At 50.2% G+C, this 20,848-nt stretch overlaps 7 protein-coding genes across 7 annotated transcripts; 5 read left to right on the forward strand and 2 right to left on the reverse strand.

Annotated features, from left to right (window-relative positions):
• Positions 1–674: 674 nt before the first annotated feature.
• Positions 675–1,669, forward strand: BO83DRAFT_192432 (SDR family oxidoreductase). The gene has a single exon (XM_025526563.1). It carries the CDS (start codon positions 782–784, stop codon positions 1,658–1,660), a length of 879 nt encoding a protein of 292 aa, XP_025382148.1. The 5' UTR covers positions 675–781; the 3' UTR covers positions 1,661–1,669.
• Positions 1,670–2,441: 772 nt separating this feature from the next.
• On the forward strand, positions 2,442–4,081 carry BO83DRAFT_412699 (serine/threonine-protein kinase). The gene is made up of 3 exons (XM_025534426.1): positions 2,442–2,729; positions 2,794–3,374; positions 3,455–4,081. The coding sequence occupies exons 1-3, from the start codon at positions 2,512–2,514 to the stop codon at positions 3,967–3,969; spliced, it is 1,314 nt and encodes a 437-aa protein (XP_025382149.1). The 5' UTR covers positions 2,442–2,511; the 3' UTR covers positions 3,970–4,081.
• Positions 4,082–4,416: 335 nt separating this feature from the next.
• On the reverse strand, positions 4,417–6,032 carry BO83DRAFT_383525 (polysaccharide lyase family 1 protein). The gene is made up of 2 exons (XM_025532488.1): positions 5,013–6,032; positions 4,417–4,945 (listed from the first exon to the last, which is right to left on the reverse strand). The coding sequence occupies exons 1-2, from the start codon at positions 5,752–5,754 to the stop codon at positions 4,539–4,541; spliced, it is 1,149 nt and encodes a 382-aa protein (XP_025382150.1). The 5' UTR covers positions 5,755–6,032; the 3' UTR covers positions 4,417–4,538.
• A 955-nt stretch (positions 6,033–6,987) lies between these two features.
• On the reverse strand, positions 6,988–8,648 carry BO83DRAFT_350008 (cinnamoyl-CoA reductase). The gene is made up of 4 exons (XM_025528889.1): positions 7,840–8,648; positions 7,725–7,772; positions 7,524–7,664; positions 6,988–7,500 (listed from the first exon to the last, which is right to left on the reverse strand). Exons 1-4 carry the CDS (start codon positions 8,369–8,371, stop codon positions 7,151–7,153), a joined length of 1,071 nt encoding a protein of 356 aa, XP_025382151.1. The 5' UTR covers positions 8,372–8,648; the 3' UTR covers positions 6,988–7,150.
• Positions 8,649–11,738: 3,090 nt separating this feature from the next.
• On the forward strand, positions 11,739–13,527 carry BO83DRAFT_383527 (monocarboxylate permease). Its single transcript, XM_025532489.1, has one exon. The coding sequence runs from the start codon at positions 12,088–12,090 to the stop codon at positions 13,348–13,350; it is 1,263 nt and encodes a 420-aa protein (XP_025382152.1). The 5' UTR covers positions 11,739–12,087; the 3' UTR covers positions 13,351–13,527.
• Positions 13,528–15,750: 2,223 nt separating this feature from the next.
• On the forward strand, positions 15,751–18,536 carry BO83DRAFT_383528 (FAD/NAD(P)-binding protein). The gene has a single exon (XM_025532490.1). The coding sequence runs from the start codon at positions 15,965–15,967 to the stop codon at positions 18,329–18,331; it is 2,367 nt and encodes a 788-aa protein (XP_025382153.1). The 5' UTR covers positions 15,751–15,964; the 3' UTR covers positions 18,332–18,536.
• A 560-nt stretch (positions 18,537–19,096) lies between these two features.
• BO83DRAFT_326550 (putative C6 transcription factor) lies at positions 19,097–20,806 on the forward strand (the record flags this gene model as incomplete). Its single annotated transcript, XM_025528043.1, has 3 exons — positions 19,097–19,795; positions 19,860–20,149; positions 20,197–20,806. 3 exons carry the CDS (start codon positions 19,097–19,099, stop codon positions 20,804–20,806), a joined length of 1,599 nt encoding a protein of 532 aa, XP_025382154.1.
• Between the last annotated feature and the right edge of the window lie 42 nt (positions 20,807–20,848).

Here is a 20,848-nt window from a genome sequence, read left to right on the forward strand (position 1 = left end):
AATTAGTATTACTAGTATTGAATATTATTCTGTCCAGCTGCCCTGACTCTTATCCTTTCACAGGGCGGGATAAAGCTTACTAGTTACCTATCCCCCCTCTAGAACTCACATGCCGCACATCCGCATGTCCGAAGTCAATCTAGTCTCTGAACGGTGGGTTGGAGGACAGGTCAGTTGAATCTTGATTCGAAGATGTTTATACTACTCCGATCATGCTAAAGGTTAGTTGATCTGTTGATGCATCCCGACCGGCCAGCAATCATTCTCGCGCGACTTTGATGGGTCATGTCCCATTTTTGGTTGAAGGAGTCTCACAGCTTTTGAATTATCTCCGCATTCTTCAAGCTTAACATTTCCAGTTGTGGAGGGTATAACATGGCTAGGGTTGGAAATAAACCAACGGATGGAACTCTCATTAGTAGCATACCAAAAACCGTGTCACGGCAATGGTGGGCGGACGGGATATCACGATATTGAGGGGGAAAGAACAATAGCAAGGCGGTCTGCTTTTACCCGCCACCACATTGACTTGAGCTTCTGTCAATCCAACCACCTCAGTCGCTCTTGACATTTGAGTTCTTGTTCTCTGTAGTTTCGATTGTTGCTGTACTCGCAATTGCCATTAGCTTTTACTTCTTTGTCTACTCGTAGCTACTGCCTACTGTTGACCTGTACCAGGAAGCCACATGGCGTTGCTATATATTCTGCTCCTGCTCGGTTTTCGAACCTCCCCATGTGATGATACTATAGGCTCCTGAGACATTTCCCTCCACACAGAAAAATGTCTAAGAACCATTCTGTCCTAATTACCGGCTGCTCTGATGGCGGTCTCGGCTCCCATCTTGCCCTCCAATTCCAGGCAGCCGGATGGCGCGTCTTTGCCACAGCTCGAAATTTGTCCAAGCTCAAGGAGGCCAAGAAGTCGGGTCTTGAAATAATTCATCTCGACACCCTGTCTGACGACTCCATCCGCAAATGCGTTGCTAAGGTTAGTGAGCTGACCGGCGGATCACTTGATGCGCTGGTCAATAATGCGGGCGCTGGATACTCAATGCCAGTCATGGATATCGACATCCAAAAGGGGCGTGATCTTTTCGAGCTCAATGTCTGGTCTATCATCAGTGTGACGCGGGCATTCCTTCCACTTCTCATGCGGTCAACTCGTGAAGGCGGCGCCCTGCTCATTAACCATGGCTCTCTTTCTGGAACCATTGCAGCCACAGGCCCCTTTGCAGGTGTATACAATGCCTCCAAGGCAGCAGCAGCTAGCTTCACGGAGAATCTACGATTAGAGCTGCAGCCGTGGAATATTAGAGTCATCAACTTGCTAACGGGTGCTGTCCGATCCAATTTTCACGTCAATGCGCCACGTCCTGGGTTGCCGCCGAATTCGCTATTCAATATTGCCAAGGACATCGTTGAACAAGCCATGGATAATTGCGATGATTCCGGTGATACTGATCCTGCCACATGGGCGCGGCAAGTTGTGAAGGAGCTCAGCAAGCGCAGTCCGGCGTACTGGATCTGGCGTGGCAAGTTCTCGACGTTGGTGAGGCTGGGTAACATTCTCCCATTGGGGTTCTTCGATCGCACAATGAAGAAAATGGTAGGACTTGATGTGATTGAACAAAGGGTCAGACAGCAAGAAAGATCTTCTTGAATAATTCGTGAAATACCCCTATAGTGACGGATTAATTTGCGAATTGGGCGTTAGGCCAGGCCCACAAGACATACCCCTCTTTGCATACATCACAGTGAACAGGGAGGGCAAGAGGCTTATTGTTTCAGATGGCATGAATCGAGTACGGTAGTATGGCTAATTACATGATTTATATTGCTAAGATGTCACCTTTGCTATTGTGTTGTATTCGTAGTAAGGCCCGAGTGCCAAGACCTAAATCTGTTCCCATAATGGACTCGGCGTGTTGGAATTCTTCGGGAATGTACAAGGAAGCAAAAGCTAAGTAGTAGAACACCCCCGACCTATAGTGGTTAGTTCAGTTGCAGCTCATCGAACTTCCAATATTAGTGCACAGTATTTATCTCGATATTCTGCCCCGATTACACCCAAGCTTTTTTAATGCCCGGATCAATCAGTCGTTACTTGGCATGCGGGGTTACACTGATGTGACTATTATTGGTACGCGTCCATCGTCCACGATGAATTGTATACCTTTGCATTGTGCCCCAAATATACCGTAGTGATGAATGTACTTATTTAAGCGCTTACCATGCGATGAGGCCAGTCGGAATATATCGCTGCTGTGTTTGTTTAATCACTTCACTGCCCAGTATATCATCTGCAGAGGGAAATCGTTTTGCCTGCTGTCATGCATACTCCTTCGGCCCATGGCATGAGGCGGTGAGTCGGGTTACTGAAACAGTGGAAACCAATCGATAGCACGGCCCAACGCCGCTCGTTCGACTCTCTGGGTTCAGTTCGCACGTTCTTGGGAAACCCGATTGGAACTGTTGTTTGAAATTCCAGGACAATCCCTCTGGGTCGCAGCTATGAGCATTTCGCCCCCTCCCACTCCATCAAGGGCTCCAACGGATGATGAGTGGAGATTCGAAGCTATTACATTACCCTGCGAGTGGATCGAGGATTACCATCCAAGTGGTTATCACCCCATCATTCTCGGCGACACTTTCAACAATGGTCAGTACAAGGTTATCCGGAAGCTCGGTGAGGGCTCATACTTAACGGTTTGGCTCGCCCATAACGAGAAGTGAGCTTATATTCACTGTTCCTACTGTGCGATGGTCAAATGGCCTTCATTGATACCCTTCCAGAAACACTAGATATGTCGCTTTGAAGATTCTTGTGTCCCATCAAACGGGATCGACAACCGAGCTAGACATCTTACGACATATCACTAAAGCGGCGCCAATAGAAGCTGCCGGCCACATCACGGGACTGCTAGACGAGTTCGAACACTCCGGCCCCAACTGTGTCCACAAATGCCTTGTATTTGAGCCTATGGGCCCGAGTGTGAAGCGTTCGATGGTTGAAGAGCTACCCCAGTTCAAACCCCGGATGTTTGGAATGAAGGTACGCTATCCGCCATGGATGGCGAAAAGCATTCTGAAGCAATCATTGGAAGCTCTAGCATTCTTGCATCGAAATGATATTGCGCATGGAGATTTTCAGCCAGGAAACATCCTCTTCACTCTAAAAGATCTCAACTCAATGCCGGAAGAAGTGCTCCAGCAAGAGGAAAATGTAGAAGCTGAGTCGATCTCACCCCCGGTACAGAGGCTAGACGGCAAGCAAGACAAATGGGCGCCTCGGTATCTTTGCGTTGCGCAGCCTCTGTCGCCCTTCACACATTACGCTGAAGGCTTTAAGGTCAAATTGTCCGATATGGGCGGCGGTCAGTCCCACTTGTTCCTAATATTCATTCCATGCTCCTTACGATTATTACTTGTACTCATTCTTGCCTATCATGAACAGCATATTTCTTTTCAAAGCCCCCAGAAAAACCCGTCACTCCCCTTGGCCTTCGGGCTCCCGAGCTTATTCTGACTGGAGCCGTTAATAACACGCTTGACATTTGGAGTTTCGGCTGCCTTATTTTTGAGCTTATCACCGGAGAGCCGCTCTTCTGCGTTCCAGGATCCGAATATGAAGATGATGATCATCTTCTCTCCCTTACAGAACGGCTCGGTGCCCTTCCTGATGATTTATTCACGCATTGGAAGACCTCCTCGCTTTACTTTACGCCTGAGAGGAAGCTGTTTAATTGTCAAATCGGAGGAGTCGGTCCGGAAGAGGAACCACTTTTGGTGGATCAGATATCCATGGAGGAGCAGTTCGACTCGACGGAGCCGGATATTGATTCGAAGGAAGCCGACGACGTGAAGGGACTCATTCAATGGATTTTACAGTATGATCCTGCAAAGAGGCCATCTCCTGCCGAGATATTGTCACATCCATGGTTCCGCAACATTGATGTTGGGCGCGTGTAATAGAAGGGACTCATTGACGGATAATACTGGTCTCTGCTGTTCTTCTCCCTTCCCATTTTTAGTTCATCTATTGTGGTGTTTCATTTTTTGTATGATACCGCGGAAAATACTTAAAGGAAGATCTGAGCGGGCCTTCGAAGCCCACAGCTAAACTCTGTTTCATTGGGCGTGGGAACGCGTAGTCGGTATTCCTTGCATGCTGGGAAACCTTCACCAACCAAATAAGCTAGTGTACTCACAGTCTTGGTATGAGCTCTCCTTATTCATGGCGGCTGTTGGTTACTGAGTAAATGTAGCATTTTAGTATTGCTACTTTCTGTACGCTGCTCAAAGTAGCGGCCAAGTCCTTGTGGAGGGGTTGGTCACTTCTTCGACACACGCCATATGAGGTGCACTCCATTCTCGTTTCTCATTGCAAACTACTCTTACAATTTGCCTTTGTTTGATCTTGTTTAAGGTTTGCCCAAGTAACTGTACACAATCAAGCTATGTTCTTGCTTGGCAAATGAAAGTATCTTTTGAACCCAACGGGTGCCGTGTCCTTCACTCGGATAACACTGTGGCACAGCTTACGCACTGCTCAGAGTATTACCAGCGTTCGAAGGAACACTACTCTCAATCGAAGATGCGGATGCAGCTGGAGCAATGGTCAAGTTTTCAAAGTCGACAAAGAATCCATCGTCATCGTAGTCGAAAGAACCAGAGCTGGTATAAGCATTGGTGACGCAGTCTCTTCCCAAGTACGTCTCGCATTGGCTTAGATCGGCTGACTCGGAGCTGAACAGCTGGCCGACAAAGCCGCTCTGTACAATCGTGGGGACATTGTTGAACCAATTGCCTTCAAAGAGTCCCATTCCGTTGTCGGTGCCTTCGATAGCGTGTCCGCTGTTATCGGCCCAGACATTGTTGACTGCGTGGAACAGCGTATTGCCGCTGAGGGCAGGACTGCGGCCAGAGGTATAGTAGACGTAGTTCTCTGGATTTGTCATTAGTTCAAATGTAGTTCAGTTATTGGGCTGCAGGTGCAGCCAGTTGGGACTCACTGTAAAAGGTGATGAGATCACTAGAGCCGACCAGCTCGAGGCCCCAGTACGTGTGTCCATCACAGGTAGCAGAGTAGTTAGTCTTCCCGTTTATAAAGCTGTTGGAAATTGTAATGGCATTGTCGCTCTCTTGTCCGAAGCTGTAGTGCTGGCGACCTAGGGAGGAAGTGGTGACATGGTCGATCCAAATCTGGTTGGTGTCGGAGAATGTAAGAGCATCGCCTCCCCAGACATATTTCGGGTTGAGGTTGGTGATCTCGATGTTCTGAATGATGATGTTGGAGACGCCCACGAACCGCAGCCCCTTACCATTGAGCACAGCGCCTGTTCCTTTGCCGACCAGAGTTTTGTCTGAGGCGACATTGATGCCCTCGTACCCTGCAACGTCGATGGTCACGTCATAGGTTGAGGTGTCACCACATCCACCAAGCGTGTTAAGAATGGCCTGTCCGCCGTTATCGGGAGTGCAATCATAAATGTTACAGGCCTGATAGGTTTTGGTGCCCTCAGAACCCACAAAGTCGAAAGTGCCCTCGATAACAATGTTCTGGGGCGAAGAAGAGGTGAGGTACTCTTTCAGCTCGTCGATCGTTGTCGGATAGACAGGGGTCGCGTCGCCTCCTCCCGTCACGCCCGCCGCAAAGCCGGGGGCACTCCCAGAGACAATAGAAGACTGCGCTGCCTTGGAATGATGCGCGAAGACCATCAAGGCGATAATGGTGGACGGAAGGTCAGGCCTCATATTGGAAAACGCGGTGTATAACCAGAAAATTAATCTGTTGAGGTAGACTATGTGAGTAGCTGTGGGCGGGGGTCCCTACAGTGCATTTATGCTACTAGCTTGCCGAGGGGATACAATTCACATCCTTGGTTTTGAGGGGCTGTTTGCCTTCAGCTGCTATATTGAAAACAGTATCCGTTGGCCGTATATCCTGTTATTTCCCGCACAAATCTTTGATTGGGTGTTCGAGCTAGATCCACCAACATGGTTGTAGCAAGTGGGCATGTGTTCTTCACTAAATATATCAACTGCCAGGATTGATATCATGTCGCTTGAATTATCGGCTAGTCACAGACTGTCAACCAAAATAGCATAAGGGATTGCAGCACGATGCGGACAATGCTCCGTGCCAAACACCGGATCCCTCGTGTCGAGTCCCGGAAACCCCGTGTCTCATCCAAGCCCCCACTCGGCACGGAAGGTGTCCAGTCCGAACGTTTCCAACGAAAGAACCCCCTTCCGCATTGAGCTCGACGTATGTTATTGATGCAGAAGTTTCTGTCCTAGATCGACTAGTCCCCCCGGGAAAGCACTCGAAGAAGTTTCGATTAACAGGACATAATCAATATGCTCCGATTGTCGTAATGATAGGATGGCTCTGTAGTATATGCCGGGACGGTCGGCGGGGCGCCAAGCAGGGACCCTTACCGAACTGACCGGCTCTAGCGGCGTTTAGTTGTTTGAGCATTGCCCACACAACCCAAGGAGACCTTCTCTCCTTTTTTTTTTTCACTCATCATACTTTCGGGCGCTCGATTTTGGCATTCATCCTGGTACAATTCTCGTAATATCGTTATCTCAGAGCATACACACACGAGCTGCGGGGTACAAACACTTGCAAGGTGATATATTCTTATCAAAGGACTGGAGGGCACTCTCCGCAGCAGGAGACGACTACGTACATCGAATCTGGTGTTCCACATAGAGATCGAGTGCCAAGATGTAGCTGGAAAGCTCCGGTGGGGAACACATGTGTCACAGTGCCACAAGTTCACAACCCACCCACCCCTATGTTGTGTTAACGCTGGGGCCCGGCAGACAGTCGGACACCCCACCCAACCCGGGAAAATAGAGCGATGATCTCCTTCCTCATTATTCCAAAGGCGCCGTCATGTCGGGCTATTATCACTTTCTCGGAGTCGAGCCCCGTGCCAATGCGATGTTTCATGTGATCCGTTGTCTGTAAATATATTGCTCGCTCTGGAGCCAAAGTTGTTCGATTTACTGAAATACTCCTAGAGTGGATGAGTCCGGAGTGAAGGAAGCATAGTCATCTGTACTAAAGAGCAAACCCATAACAGGATATTAGCCAACCACGACCTCCATTATTTCAGGGATCCAGTTGAAGAAAGGGTCTTCATGGTCCTTGCCATCCTGACCTCCTCAACCACTCCTGGAATGTACTAGCCCGCACTCTAAGATCCGCCCAGGAGCAATCCTCCTGGGGGGTCATGGTCCCATAGCAAATCTTCTCATCTGGCGCAACAGCAATCCATTCCATCATCTGCCTGATGTCCTCTTCATATCCCTTCCCAACCGTCCTTGCGACTGTGGCACCCCAATCATCTAGACTGATAGGATCGAAAATTGCCGGTTGATATCGCACGGTCGAAAAAATGGCCGGAAGATCAGCAAAGCGCATCTTAGAGCTGACCACTGGATATACTTTAGAGGCCGTCTTTTCAGGTCCAAGAGAGAACACTTCTACTTTTTTGACAGCCGTTAGCTACTACCGTAAGATATAACGAGGGTAGATTGTGGTATTGGGCCCAACGTGCCAGCTGCATATATGCCGATATCATAGCTTGGATCGGTCCAATCTGCAGTTTTGTTCCCGGGAACCGGCGGACAAAAACGGACGATCCCGTTTTCTACACAACGACGATGATTAGTATTGCCGCAATGTTACCCGTGAACATGGATACACCTACCGTTTCGCCGGCAGTATTGCACCCATTGTACATTCGTGTAAAACAGCCCTTCGCGCGGCACATCAAGTAAGCCTAAGTCCAGGCACATCGGATCCTCTCGGGATGAGCCACTCACCAGGCCGCAAAGCCGTCACGGCAATCAACTCGCTCTTTGCGAGTTGCTCAATTTGAAATTTATGGTCGAAATGGAATACCTTTTGAAAACGCCCCTTGCTGGCGTCCGCCAGATTGGGTAGACTGCTGATAACAAAATGACGCACCCCAGATACTTTGGCGGCGGCCACGATGTTCCTTCCCGCTACCAGCTCATGCTCAAGGTCCTCTTCGGTATCAATCAGTTGCCCGGGAATGCGATTATTTGTGACTGCAAACACGCCCCAGACCCCGTCGAAGGCATGCTCTAGGCTTGTGACGTCATAGACGTTGCCAGGCACGAGCTGTAGTCGGCCAGAGACTTCTTCTTCTGGATAGACGGCGCGAAGTCGTTCTGCTTGGGGGGAGCTGGGATCACGTGTCACAGCACGAACGCTGAACGAGGCTGGGTTAAGCGGGCGTTTTTGCAATAAGGCACGGACAACTCCGCTCCCTTGGTTGCCCGTTGCGCCCAGCACGGCGATAATGCGTGGGGTGGTGGTCGATGTTGTCATGGTTGAGAGACAGATGGTTGGCTAGAGTATTTGTCTGATTTCGCGGTCAATAGTGGGTGTAATCCTGGAGGGACAGTTGCGATCGAGAAGTTCCGAGGCCATACATGACTTAGCCTTCGCATTTGGAATAGAATGATTTGGCCAGTCATTGTAAAGTAAATGGAAATCCGGCGCGGTCGGAATTACGGAACAGACTGTTGCAAATCGAGGCCACGCATCTTGGATGTGCGGGTAGACCCCACCCCACCTTTAAACCAACCAGCGAGCGATAGTCGTGGACAAGGCAATAAACTGCCTGGTATGATATGAATGACCCCGATTCTCCACGGAACCCGGCGAGACGAAAATGATGCTGCTTAGTCATATATCCGGACACTAAGGGACTAGTTAACCTTGCCGAGGATGTGGTCAGCAGGTCGGATATGGGCAAGCGAATCACTGCCGATAAAACTTCTCGGCGATGCAATGTGATTCTACCTCATGCTTACGTTTGAAGACTTCCCGTGTATTGCACTTTCCTCGTATAATGGGCAAGGGAGATCTAACGGATTTGTAGTCAGTAGTACAGCGATGGGCCAGATTTATAAACCAATCCGCTGAATGAGAACCTAGCATTTATATATAATTGAACCCATCAACTGTCAGAGTGCACGACACGAGCTTCACCCGGAAAGAGGCATACCTCCCGATCTATACAACTAAGGACATATATGAAGTCGACCTCCATGGAACCGATACTTATTTTAGTGGACCTAATAGATTGCTTTGTTGCTCTTATGAGTATTATTGTTCTCGATAACAGCAGGACATTCGTAAAGATCAGCCCAATTTAGGGTCAAGTGATTTGATGACAATAGTACAACCGAGCAGTAGTAGGCCATTGTGGCGGAGTTTCTCGCCAGGGGGTTCTTCTGCGCGCAACCAAAGGAAAGGTTACATGGTCTGATAATGACGAGATGGTTGGCTTCCCGGGGACCATCGACCTGGCTTAGTGCTCATATCCGACACAACGATTTGCTTAACATGCTGGCCGAACAGCCGTTATACTACTCGCATGCGCCATAACTTGAACGACACGACGCTAATATGACTCTGGTATTCCATGACAGAGAACACCACATTTCCTCTCATGTATGATCGATGGACGAAAGTGGAGCCATGTCATGCGTGGCATTGTTTCCTAACGCCTACAGCAAGCACCAGTAGTAAGGGTTTTCTAATCCTTGATGTTCCAGGCCTATATATACTGAACGAATAATGGACATTAATATTCAAGTTCGTACTAGCTGCCCTATGGCGATGAATGCGTCTCACCGATGCCCACTGAGCCCTAAACCAGTCACACGAAACAGAGCGTTCATCTCCAAAGTCGACGCGATGCACAGAGGTGAGTTGAGGTGCCCTGCATTATATAGCCGAGTGTGAAAAACCCTTTACGTGTTCAATTCCTGCAGACGGGGCCGTGAATGTGACACTGTGCGCATTTGATGATAGATATAATTGGGGTTAATCTTAGCATATGTAGCCTCCGTACGTGAATGTTCCCCGCCCCTATCCATGATGTATTCTAAGGTTGCTCGTCAAAGTCTGGGTACAAATTGTTTCAACCAATCACAAGCTACGGTAATTGACGCAGGAATGTGATATTGCAGTGATGTAGTATCCATATATGCCCAACTCATCACAGTAATAAGCCTCTGCAGTCATGTGTCGGTCAGTGGATGGGATAAGGGCGAAGATGTTCCGTTACTGTGGGATAAATCGTCGGCGCACTAACTGCTAGACCAAAAACAATATATCGCGTCTAGTCAGACTAGCGACGGAGAGATTCCTGTCCCAACATGAAATGACAATTCTGTTATTCCCTAAGAATAGTATGTATATATAAGAAATAAACAGTGCTTCCAATAAATATGGTTAAGTGACTCGTACTGCAATTGCTTCAAGAACTTGGGTCGATTGACAGTTTGGCCTGAAACGGTTTATCATTCGAGGCTATTGCCTGGCTTCATGAATTGCATTTGGTCTGTTGCGGAGAAGGATGGAGTAGTGAAAACAATATAAAGATGACAGACTTCATGCCGCGGTAGTATCCGGGGCTTTTCTGTCCGTAAAGGTCTATTTCCTTGGGGAGGCGCTAGTGCCACAGCCAGGCTTCCTCCACCCCGGCCTTCGCTCATGCCACACCCTCCGCCTACCTTAGAAGGCAAAGTCCATTTCCTTTTGGGTATAGTCTTTATTAATATCCTCACTACCTTCTTAACCCGGTAGTTGATTGCCTGAGGTGCTGAAATCATGCCTCAGGAAAAGAACTCGTAAAGATAGTAGACAGTAGAATTCTGCCTGTTCTAGAAACCAAGCCTTACCTTAAATAAATGCAGCCCTACTTTAAATGGATGATTTTTACCTTATATGGTAGGCGGAGGGTGTGGCACGAGCGAAGGCCGGTGTAATAAGATTAGCAGCCAATCGACGGATGACTTGACCATGCGAGTAAAGCACCCGCATAACTTCATTAAAAAAATCAGCGAGACAAATATATCCTCTCATAATCTGTTTCTTGAAAGATGGTCTCATATTAGAAAACCAACCCGATAGGGTTGGCGCGGGCAGCTGAAAAAAAAAAAAAAAAAAAAAAAAAAAAAAAAAAAAAAAAAAAAAAAAAAGAAGACCAATAACAGATGATCGATGTCACTTGCACCATGTGCTTCCGTTGCTCTTGTAGCTAATTTGGCAGGTGTGAGAAGAAAGTCAGAGGATACTGTATTGAGTATGGAGCCATATCTTAATTTGGTCGAACTTGCAGAAATGATAATAGGGTCAAGATCCAGGTCTGACCATCACTTGATTGAACTTCATGTTCCAATCCATAAGCCACATTTTTGGAATTCTTAGGCTGTATATGCTATGCTAGAAGACTACAATGATACCGACCTACACATATTTGGTATTCCGTCCTGCTTGATGAGGTCTCAGGCCAATGATTAGAGTAGCCTGGTAGCAAAATGGTCGTGGGGCAAAAGAACAAACCAGACAGATCCCCGGCAGATCGCATGCCGCTTGGTGCTTGTAGTAGAGTATTGGCCTCGATTGAGGTCGCTGAAGGAGCTTTCGACACGCCTGCAGGCTGGAGCTTGCATACGCAATACGTACAAGATTGGCGCAGGACGGCCTTCCCGGCATGGCGCAACCATTGGATGACTACATACAATTTGTCGTTTTAGCATAACTAGTGTAACGGAGCCCGACGGCTACGATCAGACATAGGCCTGCCTTGACAGTCTGAGATTTGTCATATCCAAGGATGTGTGCCATTTCAAAAAGGCCACAGAACCCCGACGTATCGGTAAAAAGTTGAAGATTCAGACCCAGATTCATGATGACCATAGCAACACCCAAGCCCCCCTACATTACACCTACTCGGCCGAGATTGCTCATGCATTCTAGGACTGCGTTATGCGTCCAAGGATGTTTTGGGGTAACGGCCGGGGCCCGCCTATCACTCACTACACCCCCTCAGTTATTATCCTGTAGCGCGAAGAGCGGAAAGAGGTAGGGGCTGGTCCATTCAGGACAATGTAGCGCTTCAGTCCAATAACGGCATACAAGAGACCCCACTGGTAAGTTGAAATAGCGTCTAAAAGACGTCTCATTACTTTACACTGCTCTGCACCTTTGAAATCGTGCACGCCTGCTCTACGGCTCGGAAATCCATCATGACGAAAACCAGTAGCGATGATGTATCCCAAGCTCAGATCCCTCTTTCCCCCTCCCAAGTCAAACCACCACCTGATGGGGGGCTCAGGGCATGGACCCAGTCTGTCATGGGCCACCTGGTATGCTTCAATACCTGGGGCTACCTCGCCAGCTTCGGCGTCTTCCAATCCTACTACCAGAACGAGCTTGGGGTGTCTGAGTCCGCCATCTCGTGGGTGGGGTCCATTCAAATCTTTCTCATCTTCTTTGTCGGCACCTTTTCTGGCCGCGCCCTTGATGCTGGCCTATTCCATCCCGTATTCTGCGCCGGCGTTCTCCTGCAGGTGCTGGGGGTCTTCATGACCTCGCTCGCCACCAGCTACTGGCAGCTCATTCTGGCCCAGGGACTCTGCACCGGGCTGGGAAGTGGCTTACAGTTCTGCCCGACCATGGGGCTCGTGGCCACGTACTTTGACCAACGACGCGTCTTTGCGGTGGCATTCGCCCTAGTCGGCAGCGGAACAGGGGGCATGGTATTTCCGGGACTGGTGAAGGGCTTGCTCCCGACGCTGGGGTTTGGCTGGACGATGCGTGTGGTGGGATTCGTCATGCTCGCCACCAGCTTACCAGCCATAGGTCTCCTACAGACACGACTTCCGCCGCGCAAGTCCGGGCCCCTGGTGGAGCTGGCTGCCTTTCGTGATCCCGTGTACACGCTCTTTATTGTGGGCATTTGGCTCAATTTTTGGGGCATGTATTTCGCCGTCTACTACTTGGGAGCGTTTGGACGTACAGTCATTGGCTTCAGCTACTCCGAGTCAACGAATCTGATCATTGTTTTGAACGGCGCGGCCGTCGTGGGTCGGTTGGTCCCCGCATATTTAGCGTCTTTTCACCTGGGCCCGCTCAATACTATTATCCCCCTGGCGGCGGCCGCCGGTGTGTTGATGCTCTGTTGGGCGGCGGTCCACTCGTCTGCGGGGCTGTACGCCTTTGCAGTGTTGTACGGATTTTGCGCCAACGGACTACAAGGCATGTGGCCGCCGACGCTGTCAAGCTTGATTACGGACCTGAGTAGGGCTGGAACACGGATCGGCATGGGCTTCACTATAGTCAGTTTCTCGTGTCTGACAGGGCCGCCATTGGGCGGTGCCCTTGTTGCCAAGGCACATGGTTACATTGGAGCGCAGATTTGGGCGGGCGTGGCCATCTTAGTGGGGTCCTTGGTACTTCTGGGTGCGCGAACAGCCAAGGTGGGCTGGCGTATTCTAGTCAAGGTGTGATTGGTCAAGTTTGAGAACAAAGCGAACCCGGTGAGCTTGTTTATGAGAAGGCTTGGCAGGCCGAGAGAGTGAGGGAGGCAGAGAGTGAGAGAGGCAGAGAGTGAGAGAGGCAGAGAGAGAGAGAGAGAGAGAGAGAGAGAGAGAGAGAGAGAGAGAGAGAGAGAGAGAGAGAGAAAGTGGGACAAAGGATAGCAGCGAAAGCGTGTATCTACAGGGTCTGGCCGAAGAAACGCCGTACTAGACTAGAGATTTCAAAGTAAATGACAATATAACCTACGAAGTCGTGCTTAGTTCTGTTGAAGCCCGTCATCCGATTCATTTCCTCCCAAATTCCGCTCCTCTAGGCTTCCTGAAGGATCCCCCAAAGGATTTCACCCCGGCCGCCAAGTCGCGACTTCTCCTTGGCATCACGGTCATCCCGGGCTTTAAATGAGATGTGTGACCGACCCATGCGGAGGACGTTTTTGCCCTGTGAGATCTGCACCCCGACTGCGTCTCCCCGATCTTTTCCCCTCATCTGTGTAGCTGCATCCTCTCCCGTGCATGATGGGAAGGCCAGATGAAGACAAGAAAGGCCAATCATCCGTGGCCTTTGCCACACGAATCAATTTTGCGGCGACTCGCATTCATAGGAGTAAATGGCGTGCCTGACTAGGCAACAATCCATAGATGCTAGCACGTAACTAACCGGATATTGCTAATGCCTCAACCGAAAGAAAGCCCTCCGCTGACACAGGTCTCATTGGGAATTCGCGTAAGCAGCCAATAACGGGCGAAGGGATGTAAGGATGTTGCTCATCTACCTAACGGGTGATGTGTCAAACCGTAAAAAATCTGCTATTTACTGGCTATGGGAAGTGCTCCTCCGGTTGTTGCTCTCTCCAAAAGCGCTGAAGATTGGCACGACGTATACACAGGGTTCTTTTTTTTTGTGTCCACGAGAATCTAAATTTAACGACTGTGCTTTTCTTGGCGTCGATGAATTGAAAATGGGAGACCACCAATGGGGCAGAAGGGCAATATCCCCGCAATTGTCCGTTCATGTTTAGTTACGCTAAAGTCTTTCTATTTTTGTCAACGCCCACTGCACTAGGTCTCTTCTCCGTGCTTCTTGTATTGGCTTAGCTCGCCCTCTCGCTCACCCCGACCGCGGCTACATCCGGATGTGAAGGTCCAATCCGAGCAAAGCTGCATTTTATGCAAGGCAGGCTGGCCAAGCACTAGGGTGGAAACTGACCAGCTCTGTGCAGCACTCACGGGCCCGACCGACCTTGGTGGTGTGTCTCGCGGATCCGATCTTGTTGGTTCGGAGTTTGAGGACAGACGATCTGCACCTGTTCTAGGCCCGAACTTCAGGCTAATAGACAATGCTGTTTTCCCAGCTTGCCAAGAAAGCACTTCTGCAGGATAGAAGAAGCCTAGACTGGGCCCTCAGGTAGGGCTGTGCCAATACTGCTCCTCAGTCATGATTATGCGGGGCCTCATATCGATGTCGGGAGGATCGTAGTTGATGAATCCAACTCAATTTGATGTATTGATTTCGAAACCGATATTAGGTTGCCGGATGACCGTATGGCTATACGCTGTGCAAGCATGAGACAGGACCAGTTCTGCCGTATAGCGACCACCCGCAATAGATTTCTTGTGGCCGCTTGGGCGTATAAGTAATTCAAGTGCATCTTCTGACAACTGCATCATAGCATGTTCCTGGCTTAGCACCTGGCCATCTTCCTTTCACAATATAGGGTCCTAGATTAGCCTCTTCTATCTGTGCCGATGCGTAGTACCGAGGCCAGCCACGTGAGCCTGTCTAACGCCCTGAATTACTATTCCTTTGTTACCGCTGTAAGGCCCATTCTTGTTGCGTGTAAGTGCTGTATGCTCACACACGATGGATTCAACCACATGCATCTTGCCCGTCGGGCATCCTGGGTCAAACAATAGACGGGAGGGTTACATTGTAGTCCGGCAGAGGGCGTACCCAGGTGTCGTGTAGGAAAGTCCACCAGTCGCTGAGCAGAATTGCGCCCAGCGTCATGGTGATTATGGGATTCGATTTTGTAATACGGGTTGTTATTGCCGCCAGCATCATTTCTCTCGGCAGGGTTTCCTTCTTTTGAAAGGGTTACTCGTGCTCGCCATCCGATGTTCTCATCACAAGAGAAAGATCGGCATGCATTGGTGACGCATTCATTGCCAATTCATTTCTGATTCTTCCTCAGCTTACCGCTTGGCAATATAGACCGGCAGCGGAGCTCAAGGATGAGGGGGTGGCCTTCGAGCTCCATGCATGTTGCGGATGCCCACGAGTTGACAGCCACATTGTGCTCGGACGAAAGGATCTTGGCTCTTGTGGTCAGCTGTATAATGTGATTATACCGTGAGATGGGGTTTTAGAGGGAGCTTGGAGGTGATTGTGGAATGGGCGTGCAGCTTAAGCTAAGAATGGCCCTCATCGTCTGTCCTATTCGGGAACAACCCGTTCTAGTAGATTGATTGGCTATCCACCATTATGTACTCAGACCTGGGAAGGATAAATACCTTTCTTCACGAGGGCATTTGTATAGTCATCTTTCCCAGTAATCGAAGAATCACTCGTGCCTGACATTTCACAATGGGCTCATCGTTATCCTCGGTTGCCACTTCTTCTACCGAAAACATTGTCATAGTAGGCGCTGGCGCCAGTGGCATAGCAGTCCTTCTTCGCTTGATTGAACATGCTAAGAATGGCAAGAGGATTGCTCCCATCATCGTCGTCGAGAAAGCCTCGCCTCCTGGCCCAGGACTGGCATACTCTGCCGCTTGTACCGGCACCATCTTGAATATGCACACGGACACAATGGGTCTATATTATAACGACCCCAAGCATTTTACCAGATGGAGAAGCGAGCTATCCAGTGGTCCCTTTCCCTCCCGAAGTCAATATGGGGAGTACCTGGAGACGATGTGGTCTGAGATACTCTCGCAAGCCCAACACATGGGCTTGGAGATCTCACTTATCCAAGACGATGTATTGGACATTGACCGTCATGATGATGGGACCTTTGCTTTGACACTGGCAGATGGGAGCCATCTTTCTGCCCAATCTGTTGTATTGGCGCTGGGAAATTTCACCTCTACCCTCAACACGCACCTACTTGATCAACCGGGCTTCTTTCCCAGCCCGTGGCCGACTTCTCAACTACAGTCCATCCCTACCGATGCCCCCGTCCTCATCATCGGATCAAGGCTCTCCGCTGTTGACGCTGCGCTGTATCTCTCTAAGAACGGCCATACGGGCCCGATGACCTTCATGTCGCGCAGTGGCCGCCTTGCCAAAGTCCAAGGCGAGCCTGAACCTTTCCCGCGCCGTTACACCCTTCATACCTTGGCCCGAGAGCTTGAGTCGAACCCAGCGGAAGGTCTTGTCAAGCTCACAACCACCCTTATGGATGAGATTGATGGTGTGAACAACGGTGATTGGACCTGGATACAGAAGCATGCCTCACCAAAGGCCGAACTACAGGCAGACCTGTGCGCGGCACAAGAAGGGAATGTCCATTGGCAAACCGTCCTTCGCCACACTGCCCCAGTTATCGAGCGTTACTGGCACTGCTTACCTCTGGAAAGCCAACAACTCTTCATGGCCAAATTCTTCACTCCCTGGATGCGATACCGCCACGGGATGCCCGTGCAGAACGCCCAGCAAATCCTCAGGCTGATGGAAAGCTCCCAACTAAGTGTGATTGCAGGAGAGACCGTCCACTGGGATGACAATGAAGGCATCTTCATTGCTCAGACGACTGCTGGACCCATAGAAGCAGCATACGTGATCGAAGCGACTGGGCAAGAGTGCCATCTTGATCGGATTCCATCGCCGCTTGTCCAGTCCGCTGCCCGAAAGGGATTATTCACGCCGCACCCGATGGGTGGGGTTGACGTCGACTTCGACACCCTCTGTGCATCAACCCCTGGCCTATACACGATGGGCTCGCTGACACGCGGCACGCATTTCTACGTCAGCGCCATCGATCGAACGGCAGCCCACGCGGCTCGCATTGCCGACGCACTGGTTGGGGAACCCCGTGCCAGACCTTTACACATTGCTATCTTTCTCGGCTCGGACGTGGCCTCCCACCTGATGGTCAGTGACTTGGTTCCCCGGCTGCTGGCCGAGGGCCATATGCCTTTCCTCTTTCTGACATCCAGCACGGAGACACGTCCCATGGCGGCGCCTGATAGTAGGCCTTTCGATTTGCGCAAGCTAGCATTTTTCGAACGCGAGCTTTTCCGCAAACATCTCAGTCCCAGGCTCAAGGAATACGGTTTTAAGGGCACACGGCACATGACTGTTTGGCAGATGCAGTCGACATATGGGGTTTTTGTGCAAGAAATACCTGACTCGCAGGGTACCTCCGTTGCCAAGATGTTGCAAAACCACTTCATCGACGTGGGCATATCGCTGCCATGTGGCGATGTGCTCACCCTGGGTGTCATTGATTACTTTTCCTCGTCGTCCCATCATCTTCTATCTTTGGATGGCGGCGTCCTCTCGACACCCTCGGGTAACAAGAAAGTTGGAGTCCAATTCGGGTATACCCTCCGATGCCTCCATGAGGACAGTGAACTGGGGGATGTAATTGATAGACGCACCTCTCCACTCGGGCACTCCGCTGCAATACTGACAGGTGTGGACAAGGAGTATGCGCTTGCAGTGCAGATAGTCCTTGATGCGACTCAGTTGGTGACTCGAGGAAAGTCATTGCGCAATGTTTCGTGGGGTCGAACTAGCCATACTTCCCGCCACAGCTACCTCACTGCGGAAGAGTTGCTGCAATGTTGTCATGACCGGGGATTTGATCTGGTGGACGGTGATAGTGTTGTGAAAATGCTGGTGGAATTATTTGTACCTCCGGAACAGAGAGAGATGTTGCGAAAGGAATTGGACGAGGTGGTGCAAGAATGGTATGTGAAGCAAGGGGTTAGAGTTTCAAAGGCATAGGTATTCAGGGGGGTGATGTAGTGTCGAAGCAAGACTCATCGTTTAAGTAGCCTCAGTGGAATGACACCGGAACTTAACAGCCTACTATGCACAGCTTTAGGTCGGTTAAGCTAACACTCATAGTAGTCTTATATCATAGTATTATCCTCGTCATGCATCGCCATGGGCTTACGTGCAGTATTTCTAGTAATACTGTCTGCTAATACAGAGTACTTTATGTGTACAGATGTGTATATATATATCTTTCGAGGCTAGTGAGGGCAATATTGCTGGTTTACTAGTATAGTCGTCATGAAGATGATGAATGATTGTCATTCGAAGAAATAGTTGTGAATGTGAAACAAGACTCCTTTGTTTCATGGGTATCATCTCTCTCCAGCCCAAGAAAGTCGATTTCATGCACATTGCATTAATGCGTCCTATTCCCCGGAATGACGCGGAATAGCAATGTTCCGATATAACTGCCACAAACAGCTTAGCGCGTTTCCCTGCTCTTCCGCTGACAGGAGATATCGAATGGCTAAACAACCGATCAACTCGCACGAATATACAGCGAGCGCCTCCCAGGGGGCGACTCCAAAAATCATGCACAATCGTCGGGCTAAACGCTCATCGCTGGCTTGCTTGCCCTGTCGCGCTCGGCACGCCAAATGTGATGGGAAGCGACCGAGCTGCACCCGCTGTGGTGAGGTTGGCCAGCCGTGCAGCTATGCCCCTTCGCGGCGCGGTCTCGTCTCTCGACACCCGCAAAGGACAGATTATTCCATGAGCCATGGCAGCCATCAAAAAGGTGCCAGCACATCTACAATTGAGCAGGGTACGATCTCATCTATCCCGGTAGATCTTCCGCCCATGTCCGTTGTGCCCAATGCCGATCTGGATGGCTGCAGCACCGAAAAGCACCTTTCCCGGTCGGAGGACATTGCAAATGACCCATTGATCCATTCCTACTACAAGAACTTCCACGTATGCCATCCATTTGTCCCACCACGATATCATCTTGTGGAACTATGTCAAGATCCTCGCATAGAGCATGCTCTTACTCCCTTGATTGCCGCTATGCGTTTCATGGGAAATATCTACAGTGCGCGAGAATGGTCGGTCCCGCTCAAACACACGATCGAAACCGCCCTTGCCCACTTATTGCCGTCTGATCCGATTCAGGTTCAGTGTCGAATCCTGTACTCCGTAGCCTTGTTCTGGTATGACTACAAAGTGGATGCGCTGTCGCAATTGGACCAGGCGGCTCAGATCGCCATTGCTTTGCAGATGTTCAAGGGAGAATTCGCAGCGTCCCAGGAACCGGTCGATCTGGTCTTGAGGGAATCTTGGAGACGGACCTGGTGGACCCTGTACATTGTAGACGCCTACTACGCGGGCACCTTGGGGACGATGAATTTCAGGGTCATGGACCTTGATGCGACCGTTGAATTACCCTGCGACGAGTCCGATTATGAATTGGGGGTAAGTGCACACACTCTCTTCCCCAATCACCAGTACCACGGTTGGCTTATTCCTCAAGTTGAAGATCATTCCCCAACCTAGAACCCTCAAGGAATTCAATCAGCGCGAGTTTATTTCCGATGATGTCCACTTCTCCTCTTTCGCACACCTCATTGGTGCCGTGCAGTGCGCCGCGTCTGCTATATCTATAACCCCCAAAGTGGCAACCGTGGAAGACTCCATGCATCTGATCCAAGCGGTCGATTGCGGCTTGGATGGATGGCGACTACTATTACCGCCAGAGCAGAAAAACGTCATCAAGGCGAATGGTGACATTGATGAGCTCTTGTTCCAAGCACATCTGCTTATCCATGTGTAAGCTTCATGTTTCTTCCTCCCATATCCTGCCACTCACCAGCTAGATCCACCGTTGGCCTCCATCGTCCATTGTCGGCCCTCAATTTCAATGCCATCGAGAATGTATCGAGCTGTGCCCGAAAGCCTCCCCGGGACACCCCCACACCCGATTTAGTAAACGTCCATACCCTCCGGGTCTTGCGCGCGGTCGAGGCACAGGTCCGTCTTCTGGCTTTACCCGCCCCAAGATTTCACCACACCCCTTTTACCACGTGTATGGTCAGCGAGGGGATCCTGGCCCTGCTCTCTGCTTGCCGTATTTTCCCCAAGGGGAAAGACCTCGCCATTGCAAGAGATCAGATCCGGATGGCGCTCGGCTCTCTCAAGGTGCTTGGGGAAGTCTGGCCGAGGACAGTGAGAAATGTGGGCGAGATCCAGACAATTGCTCGGTGTGTCCTGGGACTGGGACAAGGTCCCAATGATCAGGCTATTCCTGGACCCAGTGACCCGTTGTCTTTTGGTGCGCACGGGGTGGATCCAAACCCAGCCACTGACAGTTTATCGGAACGCGACAAAAGCCCGGCTGCTTCCGTCTTCTCTATTGATGATCTATGCGGCTGGTACAACACTGGAGCTGCAAATGATTTCCCATGGGGACTAGGTGCAGGCTTATGATCGACTAATTGGTCGTGACGCAGAGAGTCAAGATTAACCGAG

Source organism: Aspergillus eucalypticola (assembly GCF_003184535.1).
Source record: "Aspergillus eucalypticola CBS 122712 chromosome Unknown BO83scaffold_47, whole genome shotgun sequence".
NCBI classification, from domain to species: Eukaryota; Fungi; Ascomycota; class Eurotiomycetes; order Eurotiales; family Aspergillaceae; genus Aspergillus; species Aspergillus eucalypticola.